Genomic DNA, 12,836 nt, shown 5'->3' with positions numbered 1-12,836 from the left:
CTCTCCCCTGAGTCTGCCCGGCTGGCCTGCACCACGCTCCCCTACACCTCCACCATCCAGAGTCCCGGGGAGGGAACGTCATCTGGCTTCCCCACTCCATCTCCCCCGGGTACTCCCGTCGGCAGCGGCGGTACTCCCCTTGCCACGAACCACGGGTGGCGTCACGAACACTTATTCCCTGTAAATTATTCCCCTTTATTTTCAAGTGGCCGCAAGCCCCCTGGGTCCGGAGACCCTCGAGCCACAGCAACCCCGGATCCAAGCAGTCCGACTGTTGCAGTACACTTAAATGTGTTACCACCAACTTCTGAGCCTTTTCTCCAATGTGTTACCACCAAGTTCTGGACCTCTGCTCTGATTAGTAACCACAAAGGTCTGGGCCTCTGCTCTGATTTGTTACCTCCAAGCTTTGCGCCTCTTCTCTGATATGTAACCACCATGTTCTGCACCTCTGCTCTGATGTGTACCCACCAATTTTTGCACCTCTTCTCTGATGTGTAACCAACAAGTGCTGCACCTCAGCTCTGTGTTCCCAACAAGTTCTGCGCCTCTGCTCTGATCTGTAACCATCAAGATCTGCGCCTCTGCGCTACTGCATTATTACCAAGTTCTGCGCCTCTGCACTTATGTGTAACCACCAAGTTCTGCACCTCTGCACTGATGTGTTACCACTAAGTTCTGCACCTCTGCTCTGATGTGTTACCACCAAGTTCTGCACCTCTAATGTGTTACCACCAAGTTCTGCACTCTGCTCTGATGTGTTACCACCAAGTTCTGCACCTCTGCTCTGATGTGTTACCACCAAGTTCTGCACCTCTAATGTGTTACCACCAAGTTCTGCACCTCTGCTCTGATGTGCTACCACCAAGTTCTGCGCCTCTGCTCTGATGTGTTACCGCCAAGTTCTGCACCTCTGCTCTGATGTGTTACCTCCAAGTTCTGCACCTCTGCACTGATGTGTTACCGCCAAGTTCTGCGCCTCTGCTCTCATGTGTTACCGCTAATTTCCGCACCTCTTATCTGATGTGTAACCACCAAGTTCTGTGTCTGCTGTGACGTGTGGCAGTTAAGCTCTGTACCACTACTCGGTAAGTTGAGTATAACCTTTCCAGTTGAAACCTCCCATGTGTTCGTTAGTAAGTGACCCCCAAACACGCTACCTCTCCCTGGGGCGGCACAGAGGACACTTACTGAAAACTGACCCGTCATCACAGGGATGGAGATTGTGCTCCAGGTCACTTAGTCTCCATGATATTTTTAACATTACTGAAAATGACAAAACCTCTCAGTCGTGCAGCCTCGGGCTTTTGGCCTTTATGTAGAAGTGATCAGGTCTCATACCATATCTCAGGTTCTAATCCTGTTCAATATTTAGACAGTGTGAACGTAGACTGGAAAGTGAAATAATGTGCCAGGTTTACCATGGTGGCTGGAGGGTAATATTGGGGCATCTTTATGGAACCCCTATCCATCTTGTAATGTTTACATTAAATCCTCTTTTAAGGCAGTGGAAAAGCAGTATGGCAAGGTCTGTGCGCGCCAGGATTTTATTGCCCTCCCGGACAGATCTCCCCCCGGCCGTCTGCTCATCGCTGCCCCAGCGGGTTCTACTGTCCTGCGGGCTCCGCAGCACCAGCACCCTGTGATAGCGGGAGCTACCAGTCACTGGAAGGGCGCGAGGCCTGCGTCCCCTGTCCTACAGGATTTTACTGCGGAGCTGACCATGACGGTGAGTTACAGATTTCTTGTCTTTTTATGGTTTTATCATTATTTATGGACTGATTTTCTGATGCTTTTTATTCTACTGATCGTTGCTATTGGATGAGCCTATGAGCTACAACCAGATGCAGATTGCAGAATTATTACTGTTTCTTGGAGACTGGAGATCATCACTGAACGAATGATTACTTATAGATAATATCATTTGATTTTTAGGCTCCGGAATTTCAATGCCGGCGCTGTGCCCCTCCGGGCATTACTGCCCTCCAGGTGCCAGTTTCATCACTGTTTATCCATGTCCAGCTGGGACGTACGGATCCAAGACTGGAGCTTCAAGTATATCTGACTGTGAGACCTGCCCAGCGGGTGAGCATGTAAGATAAAGGTGCTACTATCATAACAGAGTTTATCCCAGTGTTCCCAAACTAGAGGTTTCCAGCTATTACAAAACTACAACTCCCAGAATGCCCCAACTGCCTGCAGTTGGTGTTTTATAACAAAGATGTTCCCAATCTGTGACTTTCTAGCAGTTAATTGCAAGGCTAGACATCCACAAGCTGACAGGGCATGATGAGAGTTGTAGTTTTGGGATAGCTGGAGTGCCAAAGATGAGGGACACTGGTGTACAGTCTCATGAAGCTTGATGGGGTGCAGGTTTTTGGCAGAAGCTGTCCGGTATAAATGGCTTCAGTGGCATATGGTGGTGTCTGGTAAGGCTGAAGCCTGTGGCAGCCGTTTGCAGCCAAATCTAATCCAAATGCATTGACTAATGTCTATAAAAGTTTGTTGGTAATACTGAGAAATGACCTTAATCACCTTTGTCTGTGGCTCGCACAGCGCGGAAAATCGACATTAAACCGGACCCCGGTCATTGTAATGCACCGATGTGCCAGGTTTTCAAAGGGTCGTGGGTTTTGCGCTTTAAATTTTATGTTGTTTTGTTTTAACCCTAATGCTAGGAATGTATTGTTCATCTGAGGGTCTCAGCGAGCCCACCGGTTACTGCTACGCAGGATACTATTGCTCCCAGGGGTCCATTAACCCGACTCCCATAACCCCAAGGGTAAGAGGACCACGGCTCGGTATAACTTCTCCATGATATTGCTGTTACAAACTGCGCTTTTCCTAAATAATACAACAATAATAATGTGCCGTTAACCCTTCACTTTAACCTTATTTTTATGATTTGCAGATGCCGTTTGATTTGCATTTCCCACAGAATGACATCTGCCCTGCCGGTCACTTTTGCCCTAATGGGACCCGATCTCCCGTTCCCTGCCCTCCAGGGTCATTCTCAATGGCTGCAGGTCTCAGTACAGTGGAGGAGTGTCAGCCATGCCCTGCAGGATACTACTGTGCCCAGGCCGGCCTGGCTGATCCTGCCTTGGCATTGCCATGCTCATCCGGGTAGGTGACCTGTTCTGTGTTATTACTAGTATTAACACTAGAACTACTGGACTCGTGACACCTATATAGAAATACATAGTGTAAAGTAGTCAAAATGTCTACCTCAGTAGTTCTAGTGTTAATGTTATTATTATTATTATTATTATTATTATTATTATTTGATCTTGGTCTTTCCAACATCTGATTTTTATTTTTTTTTATTCTGGAAAATATTTTTGGTATGTTAAGTTGTGAAAAACCTTTCTAGTATACTTTGTATATACATCTTTCATCATATTCAGTATTCTGCTTGCGGTCACAGAATGCAGTATAAAGGTAAGCCAGCGGATTGGTGGGGTCCGAAGCCAGTGGATTGGTTGGTTTTGAAGCCAGTGGATTGGTTGGGTCCAAAGCCAGTGGATTGGTTGGGTCCAAAGCCAGTGGATTGGTTGGGTCCAAAGCCAGTGGATTGGTTGGGTCCGAAGCCAGTGGATTGGTTGGGTCCGAAGCCAGTGGATTGGTTGGGTCCAAAGCCAGTGGATTGGTTGGGTCCAAAGCCAGTGGATTGGTTGGGTCCGAAGCCAGTGGATTGGTTGGGTCCGAAGCCAGTGGATTGGTGGGATCCGAAGCCAGTAGATTGGTGGGATGTGAAAGCAATGGATTGGTGGGGTCTGAAGCCAGTGGATTGGTTGAGTATGAAGCAATCAGATTGGTGGGGTCTGAAGCCAGTGGATTGGTTGAGTATGAAGCAATCAGATTGGTGGAGCTTTTCTGAACAACGGTTGGGGGGCTCAGAACCTGGACCTCCACCAATTTGCAACACATACCATTTAGTAAAAAGATATTTAAAGAAAAAAAAAATATTCAAATGCGTACGCTTGTCTTGATAAATTTTACATGCAATGATATAACTTATTCATTATAGTTTGAGTCTTGTGTAAACTGTTTACTGAGAAATCCAGGCTTGTCCATACATAGGAAAGCATACATAATGAGAGAGCCTGCTGGCCAAGGGGAAATCGCTGGGATCTGCCGGCTCCACTCTGGAGAACTTACAAAGGAGTTCACAATTTTGGGCCCGTTTATAAGCAGGATTCATACATGATAATAAATCTTGGAGAGCTGTAATTCACAGTCTGAACAACAGGTGGCAGTGTGGCATGACATTTCCATCTCTGGCCAGGCTGGAATACATATAGTAGTGTGTGTATATACTGCATATATATTTACAGGGAGGTTTGATTCATCGTATACACATACGGATTCCACAGGAAGGTTCCATCATCAGGGTCCTCATATTATCTGTACAGTAACATAATCTAAGGGGTGAGATGTGATGTGTTAAAGCTAGAGGACGCTGCAATATTAAATGTAATTGGTGCCTTGCAGTAAATCAAGCACCGAGATGGGCGATAAAGCGCCTCCATTATCTTTTATGTGAAATATTAGTCATTAAATTGTAATTACAGAACACGATGGTGGCGGTAATGAAGTCTAATGGACTCGCGCTAACTCCCTATCAGATGATAACACTGTCCTTCAGCTGCAATGTTATTTATATTTAGAAGCATGGCTCCCCAGATCCCAAATACCTCCCTGTGAATATACTAGTGCAGCAAACACTGACAGGTGGGGGGGGGTCCAATCCTGCGGACAGGATCTCTCAAAAATGATGTGTTAGGGCTTATCCCTGCTGCATTAGACATTAGAGTGCAGGACCCCAGCTCAGCTGCCAGCCCTGGCAGGATCAGGCAGCTGTTCTGTCTTCCTCCATACTTTACACTGTAGCTCTGCTTGTGTCTATTTTCTGTTTTGTATGCGCAATAACACAGGTATGCAAAATTTGGGTTTATAAATTTTTTTTTTCAAATCCAATGACTGATCCTTGTGTTTTCTTATGCCCTGATTTAACCCCTTAACGACCAAGGACGTACTGGTGCTTCCTTGGTCGCCCCCCTCCTGTTACCGCAGGCTCAAACGGCGAGCCTGCAGTATTCTCCGCACATGTCTGCTGAGCTGATCAGCAGACATGTGCGGCTAACAGGCACAGGTGGATCTCTGGTCCACCCGCGCCTGTTAACCCCTTAGATCATGTTGTCAAACACTGGCAGCACTATTTAAAGAGTGATTGTGGGTATCATGCCATTTCCCTCCTCAATCAGCGGCCCTGTGACGCGATCACGGGACAAAACGGTGTTGCCATGGTAGCATGGAGTCAGCTGATGACTCCTGACGCTACCGTTACTTCCTGTGAGAGCAGACGGAGCGCCGGCACTCACAGTAATAGTACATTTTCACTGATCAGAGCGATGCTGTAGCACCGCTCTGATCAGAACAGGCAATTGGAGTAAACAGCCATAAAGTCCCCTAGGGGGAGAAGTAAAAACAATAAAAAATGTAAAAAAAAAAATAGTTTTAAAAATATGAAAAACATTACACAATTATAAATAGATTCACCAACAACTCTGGATTTTACCAATGTAAAGCTATTGAATCATTTCTTCTTGTAACCTGCTGATAATGCAATTTGAACTATACCACTACAGTAGTCATTTTATTTACCTGTTCATGTTGACACTGCTAAATGTTAGGTAACCTGGTTATTTCTTATGACTCAAGATGAAAATGAGTTATTTTAGAATCAATTAGGGTATGTGCGCACGTTGCTTTTTACCTGCTTTTTTGTTGCTTTTTCTTCTGCGCTGTTTAATGCCAAAATGGATGTGTTCTTCTATTCAAGCAAAGTCTATGGGGATTTGGGTTTCTTGTTCACACTATGTTGTTCAAAATGCTGCCTTTTTGAGGCAGAACTTTGGTCAAAAACTCTGCTTTTCAAAGAAGCAACATGTCCATTGTTTTTGCCATTTGGGTTTTGCCCTGCAAAGCTGAGTTTTTGACCAAAGTTCTGCCACAAAAAGGCAGCATTTTGAACAACATAGTGTGAACAAGAAACCCAAATTCCCATAGACTTTGCTTGAATAGAAGAACACATCCATTTTGGCATTAAACAGCGCAGAACAAAAAGCAGCAAAAAAGCAGGTAAAAAGCAGGTAAAAAGCAACATGCGCACATACCCTTAGACTATCTGGTACAGTTGGAAACTGAACCTGTTAAAAGAAATGCATATGTATGACATTAGAACGAGATGAGCAAATTCATGATTGGACTATTTTGGATGTCAACTTGGTCTCTGTTAATTTTGTACCTAGCAAACTCTAACAAAACTGTTGAAACTAAAAATATGAAAAACATAAAAACAAATCCCTAAAATTATTAAAATGTAACTATCTAATGGAGTCATTCAAAAGTACAACTTGTCCTACAAAAAATAAGCCCTCCTATGACAGTATTGACGGAAATATAAAAAAGTTATGGCTCTCAGAAATAGGTGACTAAAAAAAAATGAAAAACGGAAAATTGCCCGGAGGTGAACGAAAAATCTTTATTGTGGCCAAAACGACAGTCCCTGAAACTTGGTGCACAGGCACGTAACAGTCTCTCCTTCATTCGATAGATGCGTCACAATCTGCTTCATCAGTCCAAGCTTAATGTGGAGCGGCGGTGGCCGGAGAACATCTAAACTCTCTGCCCCTGTGTTCTTGAGTCCAGGTTATAAAGATGTTCTCGTTGGCCAACGTTTTGGCTGTACTGATGAGTCCTGCCCGTCTGTCCCCTTCATACAAAAAGCATGGGCACTCCATGTATCCTCCTCGCTACCCAAGGATCAAAGAGAGAACTTTCAGATCGCCACATATTGGCCATCATTGATCCTCGTAGTTAATTTCTTGAGAATAAAGTCTAAATTCTCTTAGCAAAGGGGTCAAAATATTGTGCAAGAAAATGCCTATGGAGTCAGTGTTTGTGAAAAAACTGGACATGATAGAATTTTTCCCATATTTTTACTGAGTTCAGCGATCCAAAGTACCTTATTTTTTGTTTTATAAGATGCACCCCAAATTTAGAGGGGAAAAAAAGTAAAAAAAAAAATACCAAACAAACCATGGGGGTCTGTCTTCTAATCCAGTTGTGTCTTACCGGGGGGGAGCGGCAGCGGTGGTGGAGCGAGGTCACAGGGGCGGTGGTGGAGTAGGGCGATGCTGCGGGCGGTGCGGCGGGTTTTCCAGATACTCACTGCGGGTGCTGTGAGGCAGAAGCATCCAGAAAGTGTCGGCGGTGAGGGCTTCAAAGAAATGGCGCCCGGAGTTGCGTGTGCGCAGAATGAGGTATCAGCTCAATGACAAGCCGAGATCTCATCTGCGCACGCGCCATCTCTGGGCGCCATTTTCCTTAAGTCCACTGCTGGGAGATCAGGAGACCGGAGGCGGGTCATGCACAGATGAGATATTGGGCCGAGAGCTGAATCTGCTCACGTACTGACTCCAGGTGCCATTATTTGAAGCCCGCACCGTCAACACTTTCAGGATGGCCACTGCCTCATCCTCCGCAGTGAGCACAGCCCGACATCAGCATCAGCACCGTCTTCAGCATCACCACATCGCCCCTTCTCCCTGTGACCCCTCTCCATCATTCTCCGGTAAGCTATACTCAGCTTATTAGACGCACCCCCCATTTTCCTCCCAAATTTTTGGAGTAAAAGTGCAATTTATAATCTGAAAAATACGGTATATAAAATCACTTCTTACTTTTCAAACAATTTTATCCTTACAGACCCGGGTAATGGCGAAATCAGGAAACTGCAGCCAATGTAGTAATATTTAACATTGTGCGTTGTAAAGCCTGCAGATATTTTCTGTTTTGCATGCCACACAAGACATGAAATGCATTAATATCTAATGGCGGCCCCGCTCCCTTCTTCAAGGTTGTGGAGATTTAATGTTCCCAAAGTTTGGAAACTAATAAATCAGCTGTAAAGTAAAAACAAAAATCCACATCTGCAGAGACGAGCCGTTCATTAGACAGAAAACCCTCCGTCCTTCACTAAATATTGATAGAAATGGCGTTTGCTTTACGCTGCGTTTCTGTCAGAGGCGGGCAGCGTTTCATCTTCTGCAGCATTAAATATGCAATCAATAATGGATCTGTCAGCGCGGCCTCTGAAGTCATTAACAGAATACAGACAAGACGCTGATCTACACAATGTAGCCTCATCAGATGTACAGCGCTGCAGTCGCCTCATCCCTTTTGGCAGTTAAAGGGTTTTCCCGCAAACACAGTTCATTTTAATCAGTAGATCTTGGAATAATAATAATTTCCACAATTGGATGTGTTTACATAAAATGTTTGTGTACTGAGATAATCTTATATACAGTATATGTGTCCCTGCTGTGTACTGTGTAATGGCTGTGTCTGACTGTACAGGGACATGGCCTGATCATACCACAGCTCCTGGGCCGGGGAGGAGATAGACGAGTATGCAGACATTACAGCAAGGGATCACCAAAGAGAATACAAACACTACATCACAGCATCACAAAATTATTCTTTCTTTGAGGTACAATATTTTTTAAAAACGGACAGTGAAATGTTTTACCTCACAGAAAGAATCCTCTATGATCCCATACTGTAATGATTTTAGTCTCTTTTGACAGTTGAAATAATCCTATCAGTATGTCTCCTGTCTCTTGATCCACAGCAACTGATTTTTGTGCCGCTCCTGCAGCGGTCGAACCTCTCGGATCCGGGGGTGATTACTCGTGGCTCGAGGGTCTCCGGACCCGGGGGCTCGGGGCCACACTCAAATGAAAGAGGGGGGTATTTACAGGGGAGATATATAGTTTGTGACGCCACCCATGGTGTGTGGTAATAGGGAGTACCGCTGCTGCCATTGGGAGTACCCGGGGTGATGGAGTGGTGCAGCCAGATGACGTTACCCTCCACGGGTAGGGAAAAGCCCCAGGACCCCGGATGGAGGGATGGGGGTGCAGGGGGAGCTCAGGCTCGCTGGTAGCAGGGGTTAATCAGGCACTCACTCAGCAAGAAAGCAGACGCTGACAACGTAGTAAACCAAGTCTTTGGGTGCCGCTGCCCTCTTGGGAAGCTCGTCCGGGTCCCGTCTTCTACTGGTGGTCCGGAGCCTGCCTCCTGGCACCGTATTTTAGAGTGTCCTTCGTGGCCCGTCAGCTTAGAGCTTTCCGGGCCCCGCTCCCTGCTAGGAGTAGCAGAGGAGCTTGCTCTCAGGAGCTGCCGCTTGGGATTTCAATGGGCTGCTTTGGTTGGAAAGCCCTATCCTCCTTGTTGCGCTAGTGCCCCCGATCTCTGAGCTTCGTGGGAACAGTCCATATAGGCCCTGTCCTCCGCAGGTTAATTGCACGGTTGCTTGAAGCTTCTCCTCAACCTAGGGTCCGTGTACCCCGTCGTGACTTCGGTCCCAGCCCAGCTATTGAACTGTGGCTGCTGGCTATCCTCCAAGCCTAGCCAAGCACCCAGTCACAATCTCCCACGACCGGGTCCAGACCACCGTCTGCGACCTAATCTGCTTTTCCTCTGGGAACTTCAACTCCCAGCTTCCTCACACTTCGCTCCCCAGGAGCTAACCGCTCTCTTTGCTCCCCTGGAGCCGACTGACTTGTCACCTCCCACCTCCCTGCCTGACCCCTAGGTGGGCGGCCCTATTCCAGCTCAGCAGCCCACTGGTGTGCCTGACAGGGTATGGTGTGAGGTATAACTAACTAGGATTTGTGGATGCTGATGGAGGCAGTACCGCAAGATGGGGACCCAGGACCATGGGGGGTTGAGCCCTGCACAGAGAAAGATTGCGCAGAACCCTGTGACGACCTGACTAGTCCAGGGCGTCACATTTTCCCCCCAGAATATTCTCTGTGGCTGTGGATAGTGTTTTCATATATTGCACTATAGTTTGCTGCAGTTGCTCTGTGCAAAAATTGACATTTTTTCCTGCACATTTCTTTCTCTTTCTAATGTCAGACATTTTCTTTAGACGTTTCTGTTGATTTAAAGCCACTTTTTCCATTCTCAGATACGTCTGTAAGGAAGGCAGCTCGGTGTCGTGCCCTTCAGATGACCTTCATGGATATCGTTGCCCTCCTGGGTACTATTGCCCCAGTGGCACAAGTATTGAGATCCCATGTGACCCAGGAACATTCAGCCCTATGTCTGGCTCCAGTATGTGTCTGCCGTGTCCTGCTGGGAGTAGCTGTATGCAAGTGTCCACCGTGGAGCCAGTGAGCTGTCCCCGGGGTAAGTGGGACTTACAGACCATGGAGAGGCTGAACTCCAGGACAATATCTGTGCTAGATATATATGGAAGGACCGCACACCCCGCAGGGTCTGGTTATACGTGATAACTATGTAGTCTTTCTTGTATTGTAAAAACCCCTGTTTATAGGTACAGCATTATAATATATCATCAGAATTTATAATCCACAGAACTGCTGTATAATGTCCTCCATGCTGCTGCTTTCTAGTAAGAGTTTATCGCACCACAGAGCTTGATTTACAGTTACACTGCTCAGTACTGCTGTATAATGTCCTTGTCCTTTATGCTGCTGCTTTCTAGTAAGATTTTATCTCACCCCAGAGCTGGATGTACAATTACCCTGCTCAGTATTACTGTATAATGTTCTTGTTCTTTATGCTATTGCTTTCTAGTAAGCATTTATCTCACCCCAGAGCTGCAGTTACAGTTACACTGCTCATTACTGGTGTATAATGTCCTCCATGCTGCTGCTGCTTCTGGAAGCGTACTATATAGAGAATCTTTCATGCCTGTGTGTGCTGATTAGGGGGAAACATCCTTGCATCTTGTTTACACCCACTAGCTCAGAGACAACTGAAACTAAGAACACACTGGAAAAGTGGTGAAAAATGCAGACTACAAGTGACATAATGAACAGAAATAGTGATATTCCTCACACATGACACCGATTACAGGTAGACTTTGTTATGCTGCTATCTGAAGTCCTCTCTATCTCTCTAATGACCGGACCTGCACTATAAAGACATTGCTCTGATTCTAGCACGGCCTCCTCTGTTTCTGCTGTAGATTGGCTTCTGTAGTTGAGCAGATTCTATCACAGAACCAGTAAAATACATTGGAGTAACCCATATAAAGAGCGTGCAATTCAACATTTCATCCTTCTAGCGGGCGGCACGGTGGCTCAGTGGTTAGCACTGCAGTCTTGTGTTGGCTCAGTGGTTAGCACTGCAGTCTTGTGTTGGCTCAGGGGTTAGCACGGCAGTCTTGTGGCTCGGTGGATAGCACGGCAGTCTTGTGGTGGCTCAGTGGTTAGCACTGCAGTCTTGTGGTGGCTCAGTGGTTAGCACTGCAGTCTTGTGGTGGCTCAGTGGTTAGCACTGCAGTCTTGTGGTGGCTCAGGGGTTAGCACGGCAGTCTTGTGGCTCGGTGGATAGCACGGCAGTCTTGTGGTGGCCCGGTGGTTAGCACGGCAGTCTTGTGGTGGCTCAGTGGTTAGCACTGCAGTCTTGCAGCGCTGGGATCCTGGGTTCAAATCCCGCCAAGGACACCATCTGCAAGGAGTTTATATGTTCTCCCCGTGTTTGCGTGGGTTTCCTCCAGTTTCTACGTTTTCCTTCCACACTCCAAAGACATACAGGGAATTTAGATTGTGAGCCCCAATGGGGACAGAGTTGCCAATGTATGTAAAGTGCTATATAAATGAATAAATATTCTATTCTAGGTCATTACTGCCCGGCTATGACTGCAGCACCAAGCCCATGCCCGGCTGGCACTTTCAATCCTATAGAGGGGGCTCTGACACTTGCAGCATGTAAGAGGTGCCCAGCGGGGAGATACTGCCGCGGAGAAGCCAACTCCGAGCCCGATGGTAAAGTGTTCAGCAGTATCGCTGATTGTGTGGCCATCACCTCCACACCAGCTCAGTCTTCTCTGCAGATCTGCATGCATTCTTCTGCTGTATTGTCTGTAGTTATATCCACAGGATAATGTGTGTTTGTGTATATATATGTATGTATATTATATATATATATATATATAGATAGATAGATAGATAGATAGATAGAGCTATAGATAGATATATACTGACACTATGAATATGGCCGTAGAGGTCCTAGTGCAACAATTAAAAAGTCTGGTAGTGACGCCCCCAATGCACTTTCAGGCTATTCTGCATACTAAGGTCATCCTGACCGGTTCCCTGTAAGTAGATTATATTGGATCCCTCATGGTGCGGGTCATTATCATGTTTTATGTCTACTATATCTAGTAATAGTGAAAGGGTCTGTACATTTTTATAGGGTATCTGATTTTACATCTCATCCCCGTTCTGTGCACAGGTCTGTGCGCTGCCGGATATTACTGTGAAGGGGAAGCAGCGGACAATATTCCCCAGAAGACCACCCGCTTTCCACTCAATGGTCCTTGTCCTAGCGGTCATTACTGCCCAGAAGGAACACTTTTTCCAAAACCCTGTCCGGTCGGCACGCTGAAAAATATCACAGGTGTGTGCTTCTTCCCCAGACCCTTCATTTCAGGGGTCAGGACTATTCACCTGTATTTCTCTATATTCTTCCATAATGAGCAGAGAGATGCAGAGATGCCTTAAGTCCTGGTTCTTGGTCCTCGATACGGTATCTCCATGAAGCCTCTGAACCGTCTTTTTGCAGGTGGCTCCTCCATGGACAGCTGTGTGCCATGCTATGCTGGGCATTTTTGTGCCAGTGCCGGCCTGACTTCACCTACAGGTTTGTGCTCCGCTGGATTCTTCTGCCCCGGGAACTTCACCTCTACCAACCCCACTGCTTTCCTGTGCCCGAAGGTAATGGAAAATCGG

General features: G+C 46.4%; 2 protein-coding genes across 2 annotated transcripts in view; both read left to right on the top strand.

Moving 5' to 3' along the window:
- LOC142255917 (uncharacterized) overlaps nt 1–1,407 on the top strand; it is a 39,397-nt gene extending 37,990 nt beyond the window's left edge. Inside the window, exon 23 of the mRNA XM_075327364.1 lies at nt 1,376–1,407. Within this exon, the coding sequence (XP_075183479.1) occupies nt 1,376–1,407 (32 nt within the window). The remainder of the gene's footprint in view (nt 1–1,375) is intronic.
- A 294-nt stretch (nt 1,408–1,701) lies between these two features.
- LOC142257151 (uncharacterized) overlaps nt 1,702–12,836 on the top strand; it is a 91,931-nt gene continuing 80,796 nt past the window's right edge. Inside the window, exons 1-8 of the mRNA XM_075329267.1 lie at nt 1,702–1,729; nt 1,936–2,085; nt 2,679–2,782; nt 2,912–3,126; nt 10,043–10,263; nt 11,724–11,870; nt 12,340–12,504; nt 12,670–12,821. Coding sequence (XP_075185382.1) covers nt 1,950–2,085; nt 2,679–2,782; nt 2,912–3,126; nt 10,043–10,263; nt 11,724–11,870; nt 12,340–12,504; nt 12,670–12,821 — 1,140 coding nt within the window. The 5' untranslated portion in view covers nt 1,702–1,729; nt 1,936–1,949. The remainder of the gene's footprint in view (nt 1,730–1,935; nt 2,086–2,678; nt 2,783–2,911; nt 3,127–10,042; nt 10,264–11,723; nt 11,871–12,339; nt 12,505–12,669; nt 12,822–12,836) is intronic.

Source organism: Anomaloglossus baeobatrachus, chromosome 11 (assembly GCF_048569485.1).
Source record: "Anomaloglossus baeobatrachus isolate aAnoBae1 chromosome 11, aAnoBae1.hap1, whole genome shotgun sequence".
Classification (NCBI taxonomy): domain Eukaryota; kingdom Metazoa; phylum Chordata; class Amphibia; order Anura; family Aromobatidae; genus Anomaloglossus; species Anomaloglossus baeobatrachus.
Note: the sequence above shows the minus strand (reverse complement) of the source record. Positions and strands in the feature narration are given on the sequence as shown.